This window comes from Bidens hawaiensis, unplaced genomic scaffold, assembly GCF_021521415.1.
Source record: "Bidens hawaiensis isolate Kalapana, Puna unplaced genomic scaffold, B.hawaiensis_p1.1 tig00028250_1, whole genome shotgun sequence".
Taxonomy (NCBI): Eukaryota; Viridiplantae; Streptophyta; class Magnoliopsida; order Asterales; family Asteraceae; genus Bidens; species Bidens hawaiensis.
The window spans coordinates 176217-203756 of NW_027494601.1; the positions used below are offsets into that span (position 1 = coordinate 176217).

Below are 27540 nucleotides of genomic sequence, written 5' to 3' on the forward strand. Positions count from 1 at the left end.
GTGCAAAAGAGCCGAGCCACTTGCGAGCTACTCGATTTTGGATCAGTAAAAATCTCGAAACAAGAGGAGCCCGAGCCTCAAATAAAGACTGTTTAGTTATCGAGCCCGAGCTTAAACCTTGTATCGGAAACTTGTTTTGGCTCGCCGAGCCTTGACGACCCTTATGTATGTTAAAGTTTTAATTATTTTGGATTTCTATGCATTAATTTCACACTACGCACCCGATATCGATTCAAGGTTCGGCCAGTTTAAGATCTTTCTCTAGATATAAAACTATATTAATTAGTAAATACTAACGAGCCGAGCCCAAGTCAAACTCTAGCTCTAACTAGTCGAAACATGCGGAGCTCGAGGGCGCTTGTAATGGACTAATGGGCCTAAACATCCCGGACTCAACACCAAATGCTTAGCCATAGCCCAAAACATAACATTCAACCCTTACTACTCCGGCAAGCTAGCAAACCACCGTCGCCTTCATCTCGCTCAACTCAAGGTTTGCTATGATCTCTATCTCTTAATTAATTTCATTTCTGGGATTTAATTTCCAACGTTTGATGGGTCGTTTTTTATTATGAAAATGAAAGAAACTGGAATCACTAATTTGTATGTAACGATTTGCATTTTCTATTTGTAATTGCCCTATTTGTATTGCTTTGTGTTATCTATGCAATTGGGTTTAGGTCTGTATGAAGTATTATCACATAATAAAACAAGAATGCACACCAATTGTTCGACCATATGTTTTCATCTTCAAATCCCGCTTTTCGGGTCTGTTTTTAAAGTTTATAAACTTTAGGGCTATATGTAATTGCAATGTCAACTCTGATTGAATGATTAAAAACGGCTGATTCAACCGGATTTCATATAGGAAGTCGATAATTCGGGCCCGGTAATTTTGGGCGGTCTGTTTGAACATCGAACCACTGGTTTTTATTAAAATACCTGTTTAAATCGGCAAACAGGTTTTAAGCCCAAGAGCATTTTGATGCATACAATATTCCAATGTCATAAACCTATTGCACACTTTTATTTAAAACAACTTCTTTTGAAAATTGAGTGCTTTTGGATTATCTTTCTATTATGGAACTATATATTTTTGAATTACATTTTGAGTTAAAGTTGTATCTATATGAAATTATAGGGTAAATTAGTGACCCCGGGGGAACCTCCCGTACCAATTTGTGTCTAATCTGGTACAGGTTAAAACCGGTTTTTAATACGTTGCTCTGATTGTTGAATGGTGGGGCACATATTTTGCTTTTTACAAATTTTATATTTGATTGAACCAAGTGACCAGAATAGAACAATTATGATACTTCGTGACTGTCCGTTAACGCTTGTTTCACACATATAGTCACCAAGTAGTAACCAAGTTTCATAACCGTTCCATTTATGGCCCTTATTTTAACCATTTTCTATACAAAATTTTCAAACGATAGAACAATATTGAAGCTTGATTCAAGGAAATGTGACATAATGTGATATTTTCCCATGTCAAATATTATCATTAATTAGTAACAGTGGGACTGCAAATAGGTGATTTGTAATTTAAATGTACTAAATGTTTAGATCTTATTGTATTAGAGATTCAAAAGATGAGCTTAAGAACCATGTTAGCGCAAGCAGCTGTTAGAGGAGTAACAGAAGCAAGGGCCAACATATTTGGTCATATTATTAACCCAACTGGACAACGGTCAGCCCACAAGATTTTACGCAAGAAATTTATTGGAGAAAAAATTGCATCATGGTATCCAGATGACGTCCTAAAAGAGGACCCCGCTATTGTGCAACGCAAAGAACAAGAGTAATTTTCTTTCTCCACTTTCTCTCTCTAGACTTGGTTTTATATGTATATAATATATACATGTAGAGGTGGGAATTTTGACTAGTGCTGCTGAACGGGTCATGCACGTGGGTTGGCGGTAAACACGGCACAAACTTGAAACTCGTGTCACACATGTGAACCTATACACGACATGCATATTCGTGGGTTGAGAAAACACAACCCGTTTAACCCGAAAAGATATTTGTTTTATGTTTTTTTTACATATTGTTAATTTAAACGTCTAAATTTACATTTTTTTTATTGTTTAAAGCGATTATGTTTAAACTATACAGTTTTGCTTTTATTATTTTAACTTTGGCATAAAAGCACTCTGATAAAAAATAATTGGTGAAACGGGCCAATTTGCGAATCTGTCGGATTGACACGAACACAACCTGTTTCGCTAAATGTGTTAGCGGTTTCAGCCCGAAACTGACTCGAACCTGTTTAGACAAATCGAGTTTCGTGTTAGGTTCGGGTCGTGTCACCCATGATATGGTTGATTTGAGATACACCATATGTTTATATCTCAAGCGGGTCAAATGGTTAAAGAATAGCTAGAAGGAAATGTGTCAAAGTGTTTGACCAACCCGTTATCCGTTACTCAACCCTCCTGATCTGCCTTGTGAAACTTTCTTAGCTGAAATTTGTTCTTCATGATTATGCGTGTAGTTAATACCAGCTGTGCTTATCACTTTTTTGAAGGTAGTAATAAGCAGTTAAGCACACAAATGAGTATTTTGTCATTTTAAATAACTCCTTATGACATTATATTATTGATATACTTTGTAATTATTGGAATGATATGACTCGCAAAATTTACAAAATCGGGTAATGGGTCAAAATGGTTTTGGTCAAAACAAGTGATTTTATTGCATGTTAAACCGGGTCAAGTGAGTGTAATCACCTACCTACAGTTTTTTTTTGAAGTTTTATCAAATAGTTAGTGCATTAAATATGTTTACAATATCTATATTTTTAAAAACATATTAATATAGTTCTTTAACAAAAGGATTTAAAAATGTTTTTTTTAATTGACTTAATGATAGGTAAATTATCTCCATTAAGAATAATGAAAGGAAGATGTTAAATCCAAATTTCATTATTTTAATTTATTTTGTGCTACTAAGAGATTTGTATAGCAAGCTGTATTATTTCACTTCTCAAAGTTGCAAATAATTATAAATGCAGTCAAAATTTGAATTTAACTTAATATTTTATGGACGTTTTGCAGGCGTTTATCGAAACTTGAAATGTTGAAGCGTCGTGGGAAGGGACCGCCAAAGAAGGGACATGGAAAGAAAGCAGCTAAACGTAAAGACAAAGAAGGAAAGAAAGACAAAGAGAAAGCGTAGTAAATAAATATCTTTCAATGTCTGCCTGCTGTTTTCAAGTTTCTTTTGACCTACAAAACTTAAAAGGCTGTATTTTTCATGTTGTTGGATCTTGTTTATGATAACTTAGAGCTATTGATTTTGGATAATGTATTTGTTGAGTGCTCAATGAATACCGTGCTTACAAGCACGGGCGAACTTAAGAATGTCTATCGTCTCAAATTTTCAGGTCTAGTCTGGTAACTTATAATACAGATGCCATAGTAGCAGTTTGTTTGGGGATCTAGTTTATATGTTTTTAGGTTCCTACACACAATATTGATAGATTGCAATGCTGCTTAATAAAAAATAAAGAGGAACCGACGTTTTTAGGTACTACACATGGACCAAAGGAGTATTACTCAAACGGTACTCATATGACGTTCTTTAGTGAATTAGTTGGTTTGAGCCTTGTTAGTGGCAAAAAGTCGTGTGCGAGCCAAAAGTTTTACCATAGTAAACGTTTAGGCAATGGGTTTCCAGATGACGGCCACCGTTATCGCTAAGGCCTCTCCGAAAATCGCTAAAAAAGTTGGACCGAAGGCGAGTATAAATTTGAGATTTGAGTATAATATAAACTAGAAATTTAACCCGCGCGTTGCGGCGGAAACCCAACTTGACACTCGGAAAAGCCATTAAAAAGGTGAAATCAAAGTAAAAATTGTGTAAAACAATAAAATTTGTAAGTTTTGTAAGTTCACATAGTATGTGCTTCGTAACATAAAAGAAAAGCCAAACAAAGACATCAACATGCCATAAAACAAATATGGTTAACGGGCTTAATTCCTCGGAAGATGACATGAACGCGTGTGAAGCTAACCAAAATCAGTTTAAAATAATTCAAAATGAAGTTTGAAACACCAAAAATACATACGTATAAAATCTTGTAATCCGTAGCCACAAAATATAATCTTTTTAATTTGAAATATGTCCATGCAGATTACTGACCCGTCTGTATTACATAGCATCAAAATTTAAAATTTTTAGTTACAAATCCCCCCCCCCCCCCCCCGATTAATTAATGACCCGTTTGAAAATTGTAGCTTTTACTAAAAACTGATCATTTGTATTTACCAAACAACAATTTCACTTTATAACCGATATAACCGCCTTCAAGTAGTACAGCCAAAATGGCAAGTTTTTGAAATCGTAAGTTGCAAATCAACTTTATGTAAACTTATTATATTATGACTTATTGACTTATAAATATATGTAAACTTACCAAGATAAACCGTTTTTGCAAGAGTCCACCAACTTATACACCACTATGAAAAAGAATTAAGAAGAACATCATATGAACTACTTTCTGGTTTTATATTTTATTTTAAAGGAAACAAAAATAAAAATATCATCAAGAAAGTAAAAAACCAAACTTGCCTGCTTCTCTTGTTTTTGAGTTGCAAACAGCAGCGACAAACAGAGTGTATTTCAATTTTCAAAATTACCCCTGAGGCACCCTTGTAGTTCTACCAAGGCCATGTTTGGGATTTCTTATTTACACTTCATTTTGACTTATTTAAGGAGTTTTTGATAAGTTATAATTTCCTAACTCTTTTTTTTCTTCTTTAAAAACTTAAGAAAACCACATTATCCAAACACTTTTTTAACTTAATAAATTATAAGAAGATAAAAATAAGGAATCCCAATTAACTTAAAAATATACGAAATAGACTTTTGAGTTGCTATCAAAATGACGTGTAATCAACCTTTGACCTAAGGTGTATTCATCACAGTGAAATAACATCACATGCAACGCCGACTCACAACATCAAAGTCGATTAGGCTTCAATTTAGGAAATTAGAGTTCAACTTCACGGAATGGAATGGAATGGAATGAAAGATTCAGGGTTCATCAACAACTTGTAATCTGAACCGCCTACCTACAATAACGACGTCTTCTGTCGACGATTAAGGTTCAATTTAGCAAATTGATTTAGAGTTCTTCAGCCACCTAGAAAGCATTGATACAACGACAATATGGCTAGCACAGTGTAGTAATAGAAACTTGTGAATTAATATAATATATAATTCGATAATTTAATTGAAAAAGTAAATGATACGATGATAATTGTAATTTACTTTTTGAAATGACTTATTTATTTATTATTTGCTTTTTAGAAAGCAAATAAATCAATAAACTGTTTTAAAAAGCTTTATTTTAAAAGTTTTTAGGAATGACTTTTTCTTTTTTAAAAATCAAATAATAATTTTTAAAATCTCACATAAAGGTCTTTCTCTTATTTTGATGGAATGATAAATGGTTAAAATGTGAAATAAAAGATTATGAGGTCAAACTCTACAATGTAAAAAAAATAAAATAAATAAAAGCTCACCCAAACACCCTTTGGGCGGCCAAACTCATTAAAAAAAGAAAAAAATTTAACAAGCAGGTTAGAGACGACACGATTAACACAAGTATAAAACATGAAAACGACTCGTTTAACACTTATTAACGTTGATGGTTTGAGCTATAATTAATTATTTTAACATAAGTATAAAATATCTTTTTTTTTAAAATGTGGGAGCCACAGAAAGAAATTTCCTAGACATGATAGATTAACATGTGTATATAAGCTATAGTTGTTTGATAGAATAGAATAGAATAGAATAGAATAGAATGTTGTTGTAACTATTCTTAAAAAGATAAGATGATGGCAGTGAAAGTGACATCAATCTTGATATATCCCATCAAATCCTGCAGAGGCATCTCTGTTTCTGAAGCACCACTCTCTTCCACAGGTAGATCATTCACTCTTCCCTTAATTATTACTTACTTATTGAACCTTAGGATTGATTGACTGATGTTGATAAACAAACAAACAGGGGTTAGATGGGACAGACAGTGGCTTGTTGTCAACTCCAAAGGCAGAGCCTGTACACAAAGAGTGGAGCCAAAGTTGGCTTTAGTTCAAGTGGAGTTGCCTCAGGATGCTTTTGCAGCTGCTTGGAAGCCAACCAACACATCTTACTTAGGTTATTAATTATTAATAACAACAATCTCTCTCTCATGTTTCTTGGCGGGTCGAGTTGTTTGACCCGAACACGACCCATATTTTTATTTTGTCAAAAACATCAACCCTAACCCACACACTATTAAAATGAGTTAAACGGTCGTGTGACCTCCGTTTAACCCTTTTGTTTAAACATGTCAAACGAGTTACATGCTCCTGCGAGTTATTTGGATATAAAAAGAGTTTTAATATTTGGATCAGGGTTCTGAATTTGACATTCTTTACATTCAAGACTTAGGATTTATTAAAATCATATTAATCAATACAAACTTAAACGGGTTCACGGCTCAACCCGGACATGACCCAGAACATGACCGTTTTTAAACGTGCTAATCCAAACGTTTTTAAATGGTCAACCCGGTCATGATCCGTTTTCGAAAAGGCCAACCCGAACACGATCTAATTTTAATAAGGGTCGTAGTGGCCAACCCAAAACCTGATTATTTTCATGTTGTGCCAGAAATTGCTGCCCCTAATGACATAACCTTGGATTGACTTAGCATTTGGGTGATTGGGCTTGGGCTTTGGTAGAGCCTAATCTGGCCCACGCTCCGCTCAACGTAAAGAGTGAAATGTGTGCCAGATCAGGCTCAACGGGCAAAGCCCAACTAAGCCCAATTCAGGGTCATATCATCATTTTTCTACTTTTTTTTTTACTTTAATATGAGTTTAACGTTACATTATGTGCACAATAATTAGTTATAAGAGCACCCGGGATGGATGAGCTCAAGGTCTCATTGTGTAGACCATCTCAAACATGTGATGGTGTCTCGGTTTGGGAATGGTCTGGATCGGCTTTAGATGAGGGAGACGAAGCATCTAAATGGTTTACTAACTATCTTGGTAAACCAAGTCGGTTAGTCCGTTTTAACGAAGGTAATAATAATCTATTTGTTAATCATTTATATGATTCAGGCTATGTTTTATAACGTTTTAGACAAATATCATGAAATGGGTCAAACATGTTGAGTAGCTCTATTAGGCTTGTAAATGAATAGAACGAACATGAACGGAGCATGTTTGTGTTCGTTCGTTTAACTTTAATCGAACGAAGATCAAACACGAAATATTAAACAAACAGGGTTGTCTTGTTCATATTCGTCTATGCTCATTTGTTTAAAATATAAACGAACCGTTCACGTACATAAACGAACAAACATAACTTGGCTAAAACTAGTTAAAAGTAATATGAAGAGAAATATTAAAATTATACTAAATTGTAATGGGCCAAAATTTTTTTTTAATGAAGATTATTAACGAAAGAGCTTAAGAAACGTAAGTTAACGTACATAAATGAACAAACATAAACAAATCTAAATGAATGAACGTAAACGAACATTCACGAACATAATTGAACAACGAGAACTGCGTTTATGTTAGATTGTTTGTTCTTTTAATTAAATGAACAAAATTTTTGTCCATGTTCGTTCATTTTTAAATAGACGAGCATAAACGAACTTCCTACTGAACGTCTCACAAATTGTTTACTGAATGTTAAGTTCGTTTACAGGCCTAACCTCAATCGTATATTGGAAAATAAGATTATCAGTGAATTTAAATAAGTTTCCAAATCATATTAAGTCATTGACCCACTAATAATTTATAATGGTAACACTGAAGTATATCTATACAGAGTTGGAGACTAGACCCGTGGAACCAAGTTATGCTCCGGGTCCAGGATTTAGAATTATGTTTTCTGATGGAGCTCCATTTCTTTTGGTGTCACAGGTTTGTTCTTAACCTTGTTTTAGTATTAATTATTTATAAATAATTAATAATCTTTTTTATGTATTTTTTGGCAGGAATCTCTAGATTCGTTGAATGAACGTCTCGAGGAACCAGTACCAATAAACCGGTTTAGACCAAAGTATGTAATTCTATCTACAACCTTTAGTTTGTTTTTCGGCTTGGGGATAGTTATATATAGATTATAGAGTAAACTGCGGTTTTCGTCCCCGTAATTTGTCCAAATATGCGGTTTTAGTCCAATAGTTTTAAATTTGCGATTTTCGTCCTTGTGGTTTCAATTTGCTTGCAATTAAACCCAAATTCACTAACCCCGTTAAGTCTGGTCGTTAAACCCATTAGCGTGCCCCTCACATGAGGGCAGTCTTGTCCTTTTTCTCCCAAAATAAACCCCAGTCCTAATTCGCAAGCCCCCTCACGTGAGGGTTGGGTTGTATTTGGGGAGAAAAAGGACAAGATTGCCCCTCACGTGAGGGGCACACTGATTGTTTAACAACCAAAGTTAACGGGGTTAGTGAATTCGGGTTTAATTGCAAGTAAAATGAAACCACAAGGACAAAAATCGCAAATTTAAAACTATTGGACTAAAACCGTAAATTTAGACAAAACAAAGGGACGGAAACCGCAGTTTACTCTAGATTATAAATTCAATAGTTTAGCTTTTATAATCATGTGATCTTTATTATTTATATAACAAAAAAATAGACATTTTTTTACCCGCTTAGTTATTTATTAAACCCGGCTGAAGTATATAATCTTACTACTTACATCCTTTCATTGTTTATGCATATTATTTTCACATAATTTGGGATTGTGTTTACAAATTTCAGCATTTTGGTTGACGGTTGTGAACCGTTTTCTGAGGACCTATGGAAGGAGATTAGAATTGAAAGTTTAACATTTAGTGGCATTAAGCTTTGCTCCCGATGTAAGGTAAACGAGTATACCTGTGTTTTTTCATTGTTAATCGTTAGTTATCTTCATAAAGTAATAGCTGCCCGTTAACAAAACAGGCTAATTGGGTAAAAAGATAACTAACTTTGATAAATTTCTTTTCTTTTTCTGAGGTTACCAATCTTGATTTAAAGTAATCTGACCCGTTTACTGGTCAAAGTGATGCCGTGGCAGATCAAGTTACTTTTTCGGACCTGACCCCTAAAACCGTTAACTTGCAAGATTGCCATGAATCAAAATTTTCAAACTTTGATAATATATAATCATATAAGATTGCATGAAATATTGATTTAAGGTAGTCTGACCTGTTTAAGGGTCAAAAATGATGACGTGGCAGACCAAGTTTGAGTTTTTCTTGACCTGAGCTTAAAACCCCTTAACTTAAAAGATTTCCATTAATAAAAAAATTAAAACTTTGATGTTTTTACGCTGCCGTAAAGAACGATCATAGTTTCAAACATTTTGATTTAACGTAGCATCATTTAAAAAAAAATCTTGATTTAAAGTCGCCAGACTCGTTTACTAGTCAAAAATCAAAATGATGACGTGGCAGACCAAGTTTGACTTTTTCTGACCTGACTCCTAAAACCTGTTAACTTTGAAGATTGCCATGAATCAAAATTTTGAAACTTTGATGATTTTATGTCACCATAAATAACCATCAGCGTTTCAAACGTATTGATTTAAGGTTACACTTGTTTTCAAAAATCTTAATTTAATTTACTCTGACACATTTACCGGTCAAAATGATGACTTGGCTGACCAAGTTTGACTTTTTCCATGCTAAAGAAGTTGATTACTTGAGATACATATTTGCTCAAACTTGGTGACCTTTTTATGTAATTTTCTTTAATACAATCAACATTTCATTCATCATTCTTACAAAATTTCTGCTAAATGTTTTTCAGGTACCAACAATTAATCAAGAAACTGCGGTTTCAGCTTCCGAACCGACTGAAACTCTTATGAAGTTTCGATTAGGAAAAGACTTGTGTCCTGGAAAAAAGGGGCAAGGGATGGTGAAGTTCTTCCCTTCTAACATCTACAACTAAAAATGATTTGATTTTATTCATTTTAACATTAATCATGATTATTATTATAATTAAAATGAGATATTTGCAGGTGTTCTTTGGACAAAATATGGTATGCCATGATAATTTGCATGAAGAAAATGGAAAGATAATTAAAGTGGGAGATCCTGTCTATGTTCTCAAGACTTTCTCATCATATGATGAGACATCAACCTAAAACTGTTATTTGCAAGTTATGTAATCTACAATAATATTAGTGATCTTGAAAACTTTGTATACCTGGCGGTGGAAATAAGCATCTAATGCATCATATTTGGTTGATACATAATACATTATTTGGCTGATAAATAATTTTGGTTTTAAGGTTTTAAGATTAGGAAAAACAAACTAAAAATAGGTATATAATCGAGCGCCAAGCATGGAAATCCGAAAAAACCCATAGAAGATACGTACGAAAATAGATTAAATCGCATATTGTTTATTTGTTCGGTCATTCTGTATTTCTACGGTTAAATTCATTTTTTTGTAATATGAAAATAGAGAAGATACACAAATTGAGAAGGATAAACTCCCTTTATACTTGGTTTCATTTCATAAAAGAAATATATAAATGAAAAGCTTCAAGAAATAAATAAGTGAAATGGTGTAAATGTTGTATATTTAATAACGGACGCAATTAGCTATTTAGATGGGAGTAACGTGCGTATAATCTGCATTAATGGTGTAATTACACATGACTTGATACAAATAAATATAAACTATAAATGTGTTTAATATGCTTAAATTAATTTCTATAATTGTTTTGGTGCCTAGTTATAATAAACCATAGGTGGCTAATTAGCTTATATCAATCAATCCCCGCAGCTCACAGCAAGTAAGGGGATAAACGCGAGGTAGATTTTTTTTTTTTTTTTTACATGCAGTCTTTCTTCCCCTTAACTACTACCGGATTTCCGGATGCATGTTTTCTTTTGAGACCGTTGGCTCCTCCGGATCGATGCATCAGTTTTTTTTATATAATTTATAAATTATAAAATCTACATATTTTAAAAGTATTATCTTTTGATTTATATATAAAAATAAATAAACGAGCCACAAGCTAACTCGAGCTTAATTTCACAAGTCGAGTTTGGGCTCAACATTTCAGCCTGTTAAAATAAATGAATCAAGCCTGAGGCCAACCTGATCCGGCTAACTTACATCCCTATATGTATTTAAACATTGGAAAGTTATTTATTTGTGCATAAATATATTTTGATTATCTACAAATTATTGCTAGTTATTATCTGCAAGATCAATAATTATTTACTATTATTTATTTATGATTTATTATTAATATTATGAATTAGCGTTGATAATGTCTGTTATTAACAAATGCAGAAGATCAATGAAGTTGTCTAGTGTTCTTCTGGCCGTTGTCATCACTGTACGTGTGTTGCAGTCTTCATCTTTGGTAATTAAAAGCAAAAAGGTGAAGTGGCATTCATTTTATCAGTGCTAGCTTTTATTTTCTTTTTCTATAACTTATTTTTTTTAATATATTTTTGAATTTTCAGTCTTATATAGTCTACTTGGGAGGATTAAATCATGAATTAGAAGCATCTCAAATTAAAGATTCTCACTTTGAGTTTCTTGGTTCAATATTAGGGAGGTAAATGATATATCTATATATTATCATATATAAAAAAATAAATAATAGATTTACTTTTAATCAAATTAGTGGACTTATTTTTTTCCCTTCATTGTGTTTTGAAACAGCAAAGAAAGGGTTGATGAGGCCTCGATTTACTCATACAATAAACAATTTAACGGCTTTGCTGCGATTCTCGACGAAGAAGATGCATCAAAAGTTGCAGGTTTATTATATTCTTATAGCATTTGGCTAACGTGTTGCATAAAAATCATGTTGGTTATTCGATGAATTAACAACTAACAAATTTAGAAATCAGAAGATAATGCTTTTATGATTGCATGCATAAACAAGGAAACACACAATTAAATGATTAATGCTTTAAGTATATATATATTGCTTAGATAGAAAACATGGAAATGAATTGACTACTTTAACAAAATTGGAAAGATAACAAACAACCCATTGTATATTTTAACTTGATTGGCATGTTTAAATTACTATCAATACCTTCCCTTAATTCCCAAATCTTCGCACCCATTTTATGCCTGAAGAACATGAGATTTTCCCTTTGACAATGCTTGATAAGAATATCAGCCACTTGATCATTTGTATTGCAAAATTTTAAGTGAATTAGTTCATGCCACCAGTTCTCTTATAAAATGACATTGTGATCCCTCATTTCACCAATATACAAAGTTTACAAAGTAAACAACATGATTCTAGGATAATTACAATAAAAGATTTATAACAATTTTGACTAACTAAATATGGAGGTTATTTGGCATGATCTTCTCCTTGGTTATAGTCTCCAATTATAATCACTTTCAAAGTAATAAGATTGTCTTGCTAGCTACAGCCGTGGATCACGTATTAGTTTAGACCGAATCACATAAATCTCTCACGCCCCTTAATTTTTTTTGACGCGCTGTTTGTGTTTGCATGTGGTTTTATGTTCTATTTGCTAGTTTTCGCCAACTCCGCCCCCTCCACTAGCCTTCGGCCATCGTTGGTCAACAGTTAATCAAACATTAGTCAACAACATACATCAGACCCGCTGTTGCAGTTTCACTTCTTATTCTTTCTTAAACTTGATATTCACCCTGAAAAGTCGTATTAGAGCATGTAACCTGTTGATTATTACGGTCAATCATATCGTGCTGTTGTGTAAACACGTGGTATTAGAATAAGGGCTAGTTTAGACATTTGTATTTATAGTTCAACGGTATTATTGTAATGCTTTTAGTCAGGTCAATTACAGTTTCTTTCTTTTATTAAAAAACTGATTAGAAAATTCCTAGCTTTCTCTCTAGTGATATATATCCATGAAGAACAAAAATCATGTTTCTTGCACATGAAGCAATGCCCGGTTCTTGGAGAGCTGTGACACTTTGGCTAACAAATATCCTTAGTGCACAACAAGTTCTTGGATAGCTGTGATGCATTGCCCAATAAGTTGACAGAATGCTAGTTTTAGCCCGAGTATTGCAAGATATGTTACAATTCTGGCTTCTGTTAATTCTGGCTCAAGTTCTTGTCATGGTTTAGGTATTCCAGATTCAAGATCTTATTGCATGTTTGTGTCTAGAAGTCGTTATACACGATCATGGCTTACTCGCTCCTGTCCTAGAATCTATTGTTCGAAATTTCGACCAGGGTACCTTTTCCTCTTCCAGTCCGAAATGACTGTGTTACTGTACCCGATTTATGCTCCTGTCCCGGTTTACTACTCTTGTCTGGTATCATATCTGAGTTATTCTCCATAAATCTATAATGTGCATTTAACTTACATTTATAACATGTAGAACATCCAAACGTGGTGTCGGTGATCCAGAATAAAGGCATAAACTTGCACACAACCCGTTCCTGGGATTTCTTGAAGCTCGTTGATTCGTCTACCTTGTGGCCAAAAGCAAACTATGGTGAAAACATCATCATCGCCAATATTGACACTGGTAACTTGTTTTGTACCTTACTAATCCATTTTAAGTGTTACATGTTGATTGTATAATTGAATCATTTGGCAGGCGTTTGGCCCGAATCGAAAAGCTTTAGTGGTGAGGGTTATGGGCCCATTCCATCTAAATGGAAGGGTGGATGTGACAACCAAACCTTAGTTCCTTGTAACAAGTAAGCATATTACTTCAGTGTTCTTGTTTGTTTAAATTACATTAAAATATTGTAGATACATTATTATTTATATATGATGGTGTACGTTTGCAGTAAACTTATTGGTGCCAAGTACTATAACAAAGGTTATCAGGCCTCATATGGAAAGTTAAATGCTTCAATGAATAGCGCACGCGATCATAATGGGCATGGTAGCCATACATTATCAACTGCGGGTGGCAACTTTGTTCATAATGTGAGTTTCAATGGAGTCTGGATGGGAACTGCCAAAGGCGGTTCACCACGTGCCCGAGTGGCTGCTTACAAGGTCTGCTGGCCACCTTCCTCTATAGGAGCTCAATGCGACATAGCAGATATATTGAAAGGGTTTGAAACCGCCATCCATGATGGTGTTGATGTAATTTCAGCATCTCTTGGTGGAGACCCTATTGATTACAAGGATGATAGTCTAGCCATTGCCTCATTCCATGCTGTCATGAAAGGAATCACTGTTGTGTTTTCTGCCGGGAATTATGGACCCGAACCAGGAGCAGTCTCTAATATGGCTCCTTGGGTTATTACCGTAGGGGCTAGCACAATCGACCGTGAGTTTCGATCTTTTCTTCACCTTGCTAATGGACTTCACTTGAAGGTTAATTACATACTCATACTCTTTACTTAATTACCAGTTGCCTTCTTGTTTTCTTTTGAGATATAACATATAGTTTTTATGTCTTATAACAGGGGTTAAGCAAGCCCAAACCCTTGCCACATTCTGGATTTTATACTCTTATTAATGCTGCAAATGCTAAAGTGAAAAATGCAACAATGATGGATGCGTACGGACTTTTATTTTCTTTAAACATTTTCCTAGTTTCTCTTGGTTTTCTATTGAAATACTGATGGTTATATATGTGTTTGTGCTGTAGAATGCTTTGTGATCAAGATGCACTTGACCCACAAAAGGTTAAAGGGAAGATCTTGGTGTGCTTAAATGGACGCCTAGATAGGGATTCCAAAGGTATCAATGCTCAACTTGCTGGTGCCGCTGGCATGATTCTTTGCAATGATAAAGCCAGTGGCGACAACATAGTAGCTGATATTTATGTGCTGCCCACAATATATATTACATATGCTGACGGGCTTCGTCTTTACGCCTACCTTAACTCTACAAAGTAACTACCTTCAACTCAACATGGCTCAACCCAGCCCATTTTGCCACCTCTAATCAATATATGTTATGTTGATGTAGTTCTACATTGGGGCGCATAATCTATCCTGTACCTGCTATTGACATAGAGCCAGCTCCGTTGATGGCCAACTTCTCTTCTAGGGGTCCGAATTCAATCATACCAGAGATTCTTAAGGTGCTTGATCTACCAACTGTTATTTTTCTTTACAGGATATTAGGATAATAATTGAAAATTAACTACATTTATTTTATAAAAATGTGCAGCCTGATATTACAGCCCCTGGAGTCAACATTATTGCAGCATTCTCCGAAGATGTTCAACCAGTAGTACCATATAGCACCTTATTACCATATAACATATTATCAGGCACTTCAATGTCTTGCCCACATGTTGCTGGAGTTGTTGGGCTTCTCAAAAGTGTCCACCCTGACTGGAGCCCTGCTGCCATCAAATCCGCCATCATGACCACGGGTGAAGTTCACAATGATCATATGTTTTAGTTGTTAACGGTTTTTAACATGTTAATTTAATAACTAATTAATATCTTGCGGTCTATTTGTACAGCAAGTATAAGAGACAATAGGGGTCACCCGATGATGAATGAAACTAAAAACGAGGCAGATCCGTTTAGCCGTGGAGCTGGAGAGATTAATCCAAATCATGCCATAAATCCAGGACTAGTTTACAATCTAACAGTAAATGATTATCTTGACTTCCAATGCACTAGAGGATACAACAAAACCATAATCCAGAAGTTTTCGGGTCAAACCTTACAAATGTCCAAGAAAGAGCAGCATCTTAGACTTCAACTACCCTTCCATAACTGTCCATAAACTTAACGGTACTGTCACCGTAACAAGAAGATTGACGAATGTGGGCCCACCCGGCACATATACAGTTCATGTTAAGAGCCCTGCTGGGATATCCGTGGGTGTGAAACCGAGCATTCTTGAATTTGGGAAGAAGAATGAAGAACAGAAGTTTGAGTTGACCATGAAAGCTGATGGCACAAGGGTTATAAAAGGTCATGTTTTTGGGGAACTAGTATGGTCTAGTGGAAAGTATTTACAAGTGAAGAGCCCCATTGTGGTTTCTGTGGCCTGAACATTTATTAGTAGTTGATGTAATATGTAATGACTAGTTTATAAGTAATGGGATTCATCTTTATGGTTTCAATTACCTAACAAGGGTTATTTGTTATACTAGTATGCATTTTGAAAAGACAACCTGCTAGTGAAAGGCTTCTCTGAAAAAAAAAATACAATAAAATTATGTCAAAAATTTATTTATTTCACAAACCAAATCTCAATAACAATCAGTTTTTAACAAAATGACGAATCAAACACGAAGAATACAGCACCGCCAAACCAATACATCAAACATAGATCATTATGGCAATGATCTAAGAATAAAAACTCTCAAAATGGTCGGTCCAAAACACGACACCGTGTATCGCCCATCCTTGCCTTAGCCCATAAATCGGTTTAGATGGTTCGAGCACCATTGATCAGTTCTCCGCACCAAAATTGAAGCATCACCGGGTTCGGTTCCCATGCACTATACATAATCACCGAGCCAAGCATAGGCAGCCATGAGCCAACTCCATGACCCGGCTCGACAATGGTTTCGATCTAAATCCCACCACATGGCACCAAAACCAGTTAAGGTTGCAAGGGGCAAAACACCACCGAGAAGGCGATCATCCAAGTTGCAACTATAACAACTCTAACCTATTTTGCATATATACACCCGACCATGGATCTGCCACCTAACCGCAATTCCACCTGCATGTACCAATTGGTCACCAACTCGCCATGCCACAGATAATAAATGAATAGGCTTACCAGAGATGCCTATGGTCACCGAACCCGCGGCTGGCGTTGTCGAGCACGAATGAGCACTAGCGAGAAGGCCGATGACCCTATTCTGAATGAATGTTGACCCAGGCCCAAGTTTTTTCTTTTATATTCTCAGGGACGGCCTTGTGGCTCTATTTATGTTTATGGTAGAAATGGTGTAGAAGACAAAGGGTACACAATATGTTGTCATATCATTATGGCATATGCTTAAATATAAAAAATGAATTAAAAAGATGGCATTAGTTGTTTAAATTTAGAAAAAGACACCAATCTATAAAAGATATAATTAGTTTATCGTTGGCTCAGTCACATAATTCTTTCAGCATTTATATGTCATTATAATTTTGAATAAACAATGACGTTGCAATCTTATTTCTGGGAGGTACATATAAGCTTGGCGGGTTAATTAGCTACTTGCATGTCATGGAAGAAACTGCCAAAGGATAGGGGTGGGTATTGGCATATTGAAAAGAGACGTAATTGCCAATTTGCCAGGGCTAATTTCAATTGTTTATTTTTTGTTTGCATCCTCAGATAGTTATGGTACCGACAGGATCGGGCCGGGGCGTCATGTAGGATGCTCAACAAGCAGCATCTATGTAACTCAAGGGTCGGCAGGTACGCTTCCAAATGGGATCCCTGCCCACGTGGTTGAGATTTATGACCTATGCAGTCCGGACATAGAAGGATTTTGTAACATCTCAGATATCCACTTGAGTTGCAAGTGGTTCGCGTCCACCAATTTACCAGCCTGGCGGACGCGAACCACTTGCAACTCAAGTGGATATCTGAGATGTTACAAAATCCTTCTATGTACGGACTGCATAGGTCATAAATCTCAACCACGTGGGCAGGGATCCCATTGGGAAGCGTACCTGCCGACCCTTGAGTTACATAGATGCTGCTTGTTGAGCATCCTACTGCATGACGCCCCTGCCCGTACATGTCGGTACCATAACTATCTGATGATACAAACAAAAATAAAACAATTAAAATTAATACTTGAACTTTGTTAATTTAGTTTCTTGGGTTTAACTAATTACTACCTGCTTCTCCTGCTGCTTGTAACTGCTTTACATCGGTGACATTAATGTTGTGACGGGATGGCTCATTTCTTGCCACCACTGCAGTTTCGCATAAATAAATAACATTATTTGACACACGTTAATTATATATATAGACAAAAAGTAAGTACGTGGTATATACATATATGTGTGTGTGTAGACACAGGTATATATAGTAGGTGCGTACCCATGATTATGTAGATGGCAAAAACTATAACACACTTGAGATTCATCATGTACGTTGCAAGAAATATTGAGTACGTGATGAACAGACTTTGGACTTCATGCATTATATATATAGACACACAGAGAGAGTGAGACGTACACTGCACTAGTAATCTACATTTAAATCAATGTGTAGAGGCTGAAATCGAAGTTCCAAAATTAATTAATCATCCACTCAATTAAGATTAGTTTCTAGCTAATTACAGATTTTGTTTAATTTGGTACGGCACTACTTCTTGTATCTTCAGTGAATATTCTTCACTAATTAAACGTACACTTAATTCACTTACACCACTTAATTACTGAATTTAATTTCTAGTAAAGTTCAAACGAACGAAATTTGTTAAATGTAGCTTTTGAGTGTACGTACGTGAGAATATTGAAATATATACATATTAAATTAAGCAGGTATAACTTACTTTTACGTGTGTGTATGCATATATTAATTCAAGTATAATTCATATTTCATTACAACATAGATTATCTTATAGAATTGCAAATTTGTATAACCATATTCAAAGTATTTACCATATTCTATAAATAATTAAATTGTTCAAATGAAGTAAACTAACTAAGAATGATCTTCACTTTTGTCACATTGACCCGGGTCTTAACTCGATGAGGCATCTGTTTCATTTGACCATCTTAAACGTCTTGTCATTCATAGGCATTTCCTATATGAGATTTTAAAAAGAATATGTTTTTAGTATATATACGAATAGGAAGAACCCGACGATTTGTGTCATTTGGCGTCCAACCAGCAAAAGATGAGGTTTTGTTTTAGGGATTTAATGGTGTTGCAACCCATTACCGTACATTACGTACGCAAATCCATTTTTTAACGAATTGATACATTAAATCACATCCAAACATCTCGGAATCATCAATACATATCTAATCAATCATTTGTTCACCGAAAAAAATAGTTTCGAATGGTTAATCGATCAATTTTCACTTTTTTCACGAAGACTGTTTTTTGAGCGTTTGCTGAGCATTTAATTTTTGTGAGCGATTCTGAGCGTTTTAGGTTTTTGCCTTTGAGCGTCTCGCGTACCTACCGTACGTTAAGGCATTAGCGTACAATAATTGCATCATATATATATATATATATATATGTGTGTGTGTGTGTGTGTGTGTGTATTACACACAACATATTAAAATAATAATATTTTCCAAACTTAAGGCCCGGACAAGAATTTGTCCCCCAACACAAATCGCCTCTTTTGTAGCCCGGGGGTGGTGTTCTCGCCCCAACACACCCTTTGTTGCCCCTTTTTCTCGCCCACTATGTATAGTCTAAGAAACTGAAATGCAAAATTATAAAGGCTTCTACAAAACAACTTTATATGAAATCAAAGGCGGATGACCATAAACTAGTTTAAAAGTTTTAAATTAATGGGTGGCCTTAATGATAAAAGTTATATACTTTTGTAACCATTAGTCATTACATACATAATTATTGATCCTATAAATAAAAATGGACATAAAAATAGTTTTTAGCTTCAGCCCAACAGGATCGATCGATCGATCTAGCCTGTATTTATAATTCATACTTGAAGACCCATTATGATTCAAACCCATTTCAGCATGTTGGGCCTGATAAACCATTATAAAGGTCTAAAACAAAGGAAACATTTGGGGCCCGTTTTTCATATTAATTTCATTAGTATAAACATAAACCTACTCATTTGTTCGGTTTGGGACTGGTAAGTGGTAACAATAATAAGCTTTTCATTGGTATAAGGAATATTTGCTCTCAACTGTATTACAAACAAACTTTCAAATAAGTTTACAACATTGACACAACTGGTGTCTCTACTTCCAAAAGTTACAAAATGACCCTTATACTTCCTAGTTACAAAATGACCCTTATGCAGAATTCAAGTTACGAAAGCAATTTAGTTGATTTTATGGAAGATTTTGAAGATTTGGAGAAAATTTCAATATCCGTACAAGTACAACCTATGTAGCATGGGAACGAGTACGGAGAACGAAAAAACTCAAAAATCCAACATATTGGTACAACAAAATAAATACAAATATATTAAACAAATTCCAAATATCAATTAAGTTGACGGCGTTGACCAGATGAAATTGACTTGGATGTCCAAAACTACTGATCCACATCGTTCGCTTCCCCTTTCAAATCAGGGTGGTCGTTACGGTCTCATAAGTCATAGCTGATATAACAAAGATTAGGCATTTCATATTTATTTATAAACTAACATTATGCCCCCACGTTGCGGAGGGAGTGTAAAACCGCATTACGTAGCACCCATGTCACACCACTGCTAGCAATTATCAACATTGGAAAAAACTCGTATGAAAAGGAAATAGAAAAACATTGAACGAAAGTAGACGTAATAACATTGAACTACGCACGCGAAACATAAAACATAGAGAACAATAACTAAGTCGATCTAGACAAAAGTTGATAGGCTTTCATATTTGTAACAACGTTAAACAACAAAATAAAATAAAAATAAAAAAGTTGAGAAACACACACGCATTTCGATGTGTTAACTGGAAAAAATTTAGACCGAAACGTAAAACGAAAATTTTTGAAAAGATGAAAGTATAGATGACCAAATTTGAAAGTAGAACATTGAACCACATACGCACATTTCGTCGTTTAAACGCATTAACTCACAAAATTTACACTGAAACGTAAAACAAAAAATTTGAAAAACATGAAAAGTATATGATACCAAGGTTAAAAAGTGAAAATTGTTGATGTTCAATTGTAAAAATGTAAAACTATTGGGTTAAAATGTAAAAGATTAAAATAAAGAAAAAACAAAAGTGAGTACAACTCCTAAAGCCTAATGTACAAACCATCATGCATACTTATGTTGCTAATTATATATATATATATATATATATATATATATATATATATATATATATATATATAATTGAGAATTGAGAGGAGATGATGATTGATGAATTGAGAATTGAGATGATGACCGTGATCGGTGGTGGAATCAAAACTTCTTAATCAAAAGATTGTAAATAATTTTTTTTACATTAGATAAATCTATGATTTAATAGATTCAATGACCCTTATGTTTGGTTTTAGAATCTTTTTTACCTAATTATTAGGGTTGTAAACGAACCGAACGTACACGAACAAGGCCTTGTTCGTGTTCGTTCGTTAAGGAAATAACGGGTTCACGAACACTTACCGAATGAGATTTTATGTTCGTGTTCGTTCGTTAAGGAAATTAATGTGTTCACGAACGGTTCACGAACACAAATAAAATCGGCAAAGCCCGGAGATTAAGACCGATTTATTCATCAATGTGAATAATGAAAGCATGTAAACGAATTGAGCGAACACGAACAAGGGCATGTTCGTGTTCATTCATCTAATTTCAAACAAACACGAACACTTAATCGAACAAATATTTATGTTCATGTTCGTTTATTTAAAAAATGAACATTTGTGTTCGTTTAGGTTTGTTTGTTTAAAATCTAAACGAATATAACTGAACAAAGATAAAGAACATATACGAACACAAACAAACATAAACAAATATAACTAAACAAAGATAAAGAACATATATGAACACAAACAAACATAAACGAATATAACTAAACAAAGATAGAGAACATATATGAAAACAAATAAACATAAATGAAAACACTTAAATGACCACAGATTAACAAATATAAAACTTTAAGTAAATGACTCATCCAAATAATATTTAATTATTTTTTATTAAGACATAAACAAAGATAAATAAACAGACACAAACGGACATAAATAAACGAACATAAACGAACGTTCATGAACATAAATGAACGAACGGAACATGTGTTCATGTTCGTTTGTTTAATTAAACGAACACAAACTTTTTGTTCATGTTCGTTCGTTTATTAAATAAACGAACATAAACGAACTTACCGCCAAACATTTCGCGAACAGTTCACCGAACGTTCGGTTCGTTTACAGGCCTACTAATTATGTTTCCAAAAAGTTTTTACTTTGTGGAAATATAATATTATCATATTTATATTATCAAATAGGATTATAGAAGTTGGGTAAAGTTAAAATACAAATGACAACAAAAATGAGAAGGGTAAGAAGGAATCTAATCCATTGATCTTAGATTTGGATAGTGGAGATTAATTCAAGAATAAAAATTAAATAAAAATAGATGATAAGGGCATGAAGGTAATACTTCACTTATGAAGACTTTCTCTCTTCACATTCAAGACACATGTCAAATTCCCCATCATTTTTAAATGTCTATAACTTTTTCATACGACATTTTTTTAGAATTTTTTTATCATAATAATAAACGTTTTTTATGTTTAATATGAATATCATATTGATATATAAAAATAGAAAAAAAGTTGATGGGTTTTTTTATATTGTGTTATTTGGTTGTCCATTGTGTTTTTAATTGGGTTTTTCTATGCATTGTGTTATAAATTTTAGTCATTGTGTTTTTCAATTGATACTCAAATTAAAGATAAAAATTAAAACAAAGATTACGTCATTGTGTCTTTCGTGCGTCATTGTATCTTTGTGCTCAACATTTGTCTTTATACTTATCTTGTGTTTTAGTCATTGTGTTCAATATTCACTTAATTTGAGAAAAATAGTATTATGTTGTTTGTGTATTACGTTCAAGGCATTGTATAATATATAGATTCCATTGTGTTTTACATTTCAGGTCATTGTGTTATATGTATTTACCATTATGTCTTACGTTTCAGGCAATTGTGTTATATTATTTACCATTGTGTTTTACGTTTTAGGTCATTGTGTTATATGTATTTACTATTGTGTCTTACGTTTCAGGCCATTGTGTTATATTATTTACCATTGTGTCTTACGTTTCTGGCCATTGTGTTATATGTATTTACCGCTGTGTCTTGCGTTTCAGGCCATTGTGTTATACGTACTTACCATTGTGTCTTGCGTTTCAGGCCATTGTGTTGTTATATGTATTCATTATTGTGTTTTACGTTTCAGGTTATTGTGTAATATGCATTCATCGTTGTGTTTTATGTATTAGATAATTTGTTGGTATTTTTCATTATATATATATATATACTATTACACAACGGTGTTATCAGTATTTTAAAAAACACAATGATCAGATGAAAGACACAATGGTGAAACAACACAATAACAAACAGAAAGACACAGTGACGAAAAAATACATAATGGTACGCAAAAAGACACAATGACGTAAGTTATTTTTTATTATTATATAACAAAATTATACTCATATTAAAGGTAAAAAAAAGCTTGTTATTATGGTGAATTTTACTTTTTAAAAAAATATCATATGAAAAAGTTATAGACGTTTAAAAATGATGGGGGAATTAACATGTGACTTGCATGTGGAGAGTGAAAATGTGTAATATTACTTTTATACCCTTTTTCCTTTGGTCCCTACTTGACACATGTCAATTAATTATGGTTTCTCATTTTTATTCCCCTTTGTAGAATAACCTGACCCTATCGAAGTTATGACAAAAATTTAATTAAAAAAAACGGAAAATCACTGAGTTTTGAATGACAGCTAGTAGGCCAGCATAGTGTTAAAAATACAAGACATATATCTCTATAACTTTATTCATTAAAACATGTTTGGGATTGGATTTGAAAAATACTTATGGCTTTTCAGAAATCATTTTTAAAAGTCAAGATTTGTGGCTTTTGAAAAATTGCTTTTTAGCCCTTTCATAAAGCTAAAATAAGAAAGTTTTGTTATGATTGTCAAACACATTTAAACTTATTGGGTTTTTGAAAACACTAATAAACCAATAAGCATTTTTCAAACTCAATCCCAAAAATGCCCTAAACAAAACAAAACAGATAAAAAAGCACTAAACCCAAATCTTCTGTCTTCTACCCTTCGCCTATTTCCACCGGAAAGTTCAGAGATTTTCACTAGTCGCCATAAAGTTTAAACCTAACACTCTAGTTATATTATCTATTATGAAATGTACCCGAAACGCGATGGATCCGTACCCAAAGGCTCGAAGACGTTTGCAGCCCATCCCCATTTATTGAAGTTGTCCGAGAACAGTTTTTGACCCGTTTTGGCGGCGTTTCCGTCCCCAAACTGTCCCCGGGATGGGACCTCAACCCTAGCCGATGTCCCCGTGAACCTCCCCCCCCCCCCTTTGAAATTTCGGTTACATCTAGATGAACCCTAACTCGGTTACATCTTGTGTGTGTCTCTAGATGAACCCTAACTCGGTTACATCTCACACCACACAATCTATAATGTCTAACCATGACTTTGTTTATATAGACTAACATAACTTGTTAGACTGTACATTACATATTTTAATTACAATACAATTAGGAAACATAACGTAATTAGGAAACATAACAAACTATGACTTGCTTGTCAGCATTGGTCTTTCAAGTTCACCGACTTGTGACTTGGAGTCTAAAATTACGTCCAACAAAATGGGCCTTTTTTTGGTTACATCACTTAGCATTGATCACATGAGTTAGTTATACGGTAAGTGTCTCGAATATGTTGGTTTAACAACTGATTAATATCGATCATGGTTATATCTTTGTGCAGCAAATATAAAAGACAATAGAGGGATCCCAATGCTGGACGACATTAATATAGAGGCGAGCCCATTAGTCGTGGAGCTGGACACATTAACCCAAATCGATCAATGGATCCTGGACTGGTTTATGATCTAACCATAAACGATTATCTCGACTTCTTATGCGCAAGAGGATACAACAAAACCATAATTCAAAGGTTTTCTGATCAACCTTATGAATGTCCTAAAAGCTACAGCCTCTTAGACTTCAACTACCCTTCCATAACTGTCTATAAACTTAATGGTACGGCCACAGTGACAAGGAGATTGACGAATGTGGGCCCACCCGGCACGTATGCAGTTCGTGTTACGAGCCCTGTTGGGATATCAGTGGATGTGGAGCCAAAGCGTCTTGTATTTGGGAAGAAGGGTGAAGTGCATAAGTTTGAGATGACAGTGAAAGCAGATGGCAAAAGTAAAATTAGTGATTATGTTTTTGGGGAACTACTGTGGGCTAATGGCAAGCATTACCATGTGAGAAGCCCCATTGTGGTTTCTGTGGCCTAAACCATTTAAAAGTAGTTGATTGAGTAAGTAATGGCCTATTACTTGTTCATTGGTTATCATTTGTTATTTTATTTTATTTTTTGTTTTGTTTCTATGGAATGTGACTCAGCTTTAATAATGTTCCACTTGTCTATTCAATGTTATTAATATTCCTTTGTATATGGTTTTTTTAAGGCCAAATTTAATGAACGAAAACGAGGAGCTTCTAACAAGAAGCGAGAAGCCCAAGGTACAACTGAGAGTCTAAAGATTAAAACATAACAATACAAAAAACTAAAAATTGATTACAAACAGAAAGTTAATAAAGTTGAATTAGCTCCAGGACTCCCAATCCTTTGTATATAGTTACATCAATTAATAAAATATAGAAGTTACGATGTATTTAACAAAACCGATTTATAAAAGTTGATACAATTACGTGTTTAATGTTGTTCAAGAAAGATATATACTTCAATAAATTTGAAGTCCGAAAAGTAACCTTTTTTTTTAATATAATCGTCATACGGAAATAGTAATCTACAACTCTCCTGTACTTTGTAAAATCTTTTCATCATGTATTTTTCATGTTATAATAATAATAATAATAATAATAATAATAACAATAATTAATATCTTTTTAAAAGAGAAAATTATTGCTTTCATCCATGTGGTTTTAGGACAGAGGCATAATAAGTCCTTGGAAAAAAAATGAATTAGTTGAGTCCCTGTGGCTTCAAAAATGAACTATGTGAGTCCCGACGTTACTTAACTATTTTAGCTTCAGGGGTAGATTCAACATTTCACCTCTGTATAAACACATAGTCACTATGAGTCCAATAACTTTCATAACTGGTCAACTTGAGTCCCTATGGTTTTAGAATTACTTTTTTAACAAAAATAGACGAACCAAACTACTTTTTTAACAAAATTACACACCAAACCTTTTTTAATACAAAATAAACAGACCGAACTACTTTTTTAACAAAAATAATCGAATGGGACTACTTTTTTAACAAAAATAAACGAACCGAACTACATTTTAACAAAAATAAGCGAACCAAACTTTTTTCATAAAAAACAAATGAATCGAACTACTTTTTTACTAAACTAACGAGCCAAAAAAGTAGTTCGTTGCGTTTATTTTTGTTAAAAAAGTAGTTCCGTTTGTTTATATTTCCCTAAAACATGGTTCAATTCGTTTATTTATGTTAAAAAGGTAGTTTGGTTCTTTTATGTTAAAAAATAAGTTCACTTCATTTATTTTTGTTAAAATTTAGTAATTTTGAACAAAACAAAACTTCAATATCGTATTAATTTTTGATATCATAAAACAAATAAAAAAAATAAATATTTGAACATTCAAAAAAAATTTAACAAAGACTTGTGATATCTATTGAAACTAAACTTTACAGTTTAGAACATTGTGAATATTTATTTATTTTTGAATTCAGTTTTTATATATCTCAAATACTCATTAGAGTTATTATTAACCTATAATTGGTGCTCCTCACTTCTCAACGTAATTAAATAAAAAGTATGTCATGATTTATTCATAACTTATAACTATAATATGTAATTTAATTATATTCTCTTCAACTTATCATATATACAAATCCATCTAAATTAATGATAAAATTAATTTGCGATTAAACAGACAATTACAAATAACTCATCTTTATCTGGATAAAGCTCTTGATCAAGAGTCCTGCTTCTACTAATATTCCAAAGGCTATAAATATATTCATTAATCTAAATTCTAATCAAGAACATTCAACAACCTCAACCAAAACTCCATTGCAGATCGAACATGAAGTTGTTTAGAGTTCTCGTAGCCATCTTCATCACTGCATGTGTGTTGCAGTCCTCATCTTTGGCGATCAAAAGCAAAAAGGTTATTTTTCCTTCACAAGAAACAGCATTCATGCATGCATATATATATGCATGGTGTTGATCACTGTTTTTCTTTTCTTTTTATTTATATAATTTTGTTTATATTGTTTTCCGATTCTTGCAGTCTTATATGGTCTACCTGGGAGGACTAGATCCTGAATTTGAAGCATCTAAGATTCAAGATTCTCACTTTGAGTTTCTTGGTTCAATATTAGGGAGGTAATTAGTAATGATCTGTATATATACCCAAACATAATAGGTTTAATTACTTTAGATCAAAGTACTTATTTCTTTCTACATTATGCTTTGAAACAGCAAAGAGAGGGTTGATGAGGCCATGATTTACTCTTACAATAAACAGTTTAACGGCTTCGCTGCTCTTCTCGACGAACAAGATGCCGCCAAAATTGCAGGTTTGTTATTATCTTTATGACAAGCTTGTTATATATAATAAGTTGCATGGAAATTTTTAATTTGGAACTGTATCACATTTGTATCATGTAGAGCATCCGGATGTGGTGACCGTGATCCAGAATAAAGGGCGAAAATTACA

General features: G+C 33.7%; 3 protein-coding genes and 1 pseudogene across 4 annotated transcripts; all 4 read left to right on the top strand.

Annotated features, from left to right (window-relative positions):
• Positions 1–391: 391 nt before the first annotated feature.
• LOC143576654 (small ribosomal subunit protein mS33-like) lies at positions 392–3366 on the top strand. The gene is made up of 3 exons (XM_077060696.1): positions 392–493; positions 1585–1804; positions 3060–3366. The coding sequence occupies exons 1-3, from the start codon at positions 403–405 to the stop codon at positions 3178–3180; spliced, it is 432 nt and encodes a 143-aa protein (XP_076916811.1). The 5' UTR covers positions 392–402; the 3' UTR covers positions 3181–3366.
• A 2480-nt stretch (positions 3367–5846) lies between these two features.
• LOC143576655 (uncharacterized) lies at positions 5847–10268 on the top strand. The gene is made up of 8 exons (XM_077060697.1): positions 5847–5937; positions 6022–6171; positions 6909–7085; positions 7843–7937; positions 8012–8076; positions 8786–8888; positions 9818–9928; positions 10032–10268. Exons 1-8 carry the CDS (start codon positions 5847–5849, stop codon positions 10155–10157), a joined length of 918 nt encoding a protein of 305 aa, XP_076916812.1. The 3' UTR covers positions 10158–10268.
• Positions 10269–11297: 1029 nt separating this feature from the next.
• LOC143576646 (subtilisin-like protease SBT5.4) lies at positions 11298–13704 on the top strand. The gene is made up of 5 exons (XM_077060692.1): positions 11298–11393; positions 11497–11591; positions 11699–11796; positions 13376–13525; positions 13598–13704. Exons 1-5 carry the CDS (start codon positions 11298–11300, stop codon positions 13702–13704), a joined length of 546 nt encoding a protein of 181 aa, XP_076916807.1.
• Positions 13245–16345, top strand: LOC143576647 (subtilisin-like protease SBT5.4; annotated as a pseudogene). Its single transcript, XR_013142978.1, has 6 exons — positions 13245–14346; positions 14424–14518; positions 14609–14854; positions 14932–15046; positions 15136–15343; positions 15437–16345. The product of XR_013142978.1 is annotated as a subtilisin-like protease SBT5.4 (transcript).
• Positions 16346–27540: the final 11195 nt, after the last annotated feature.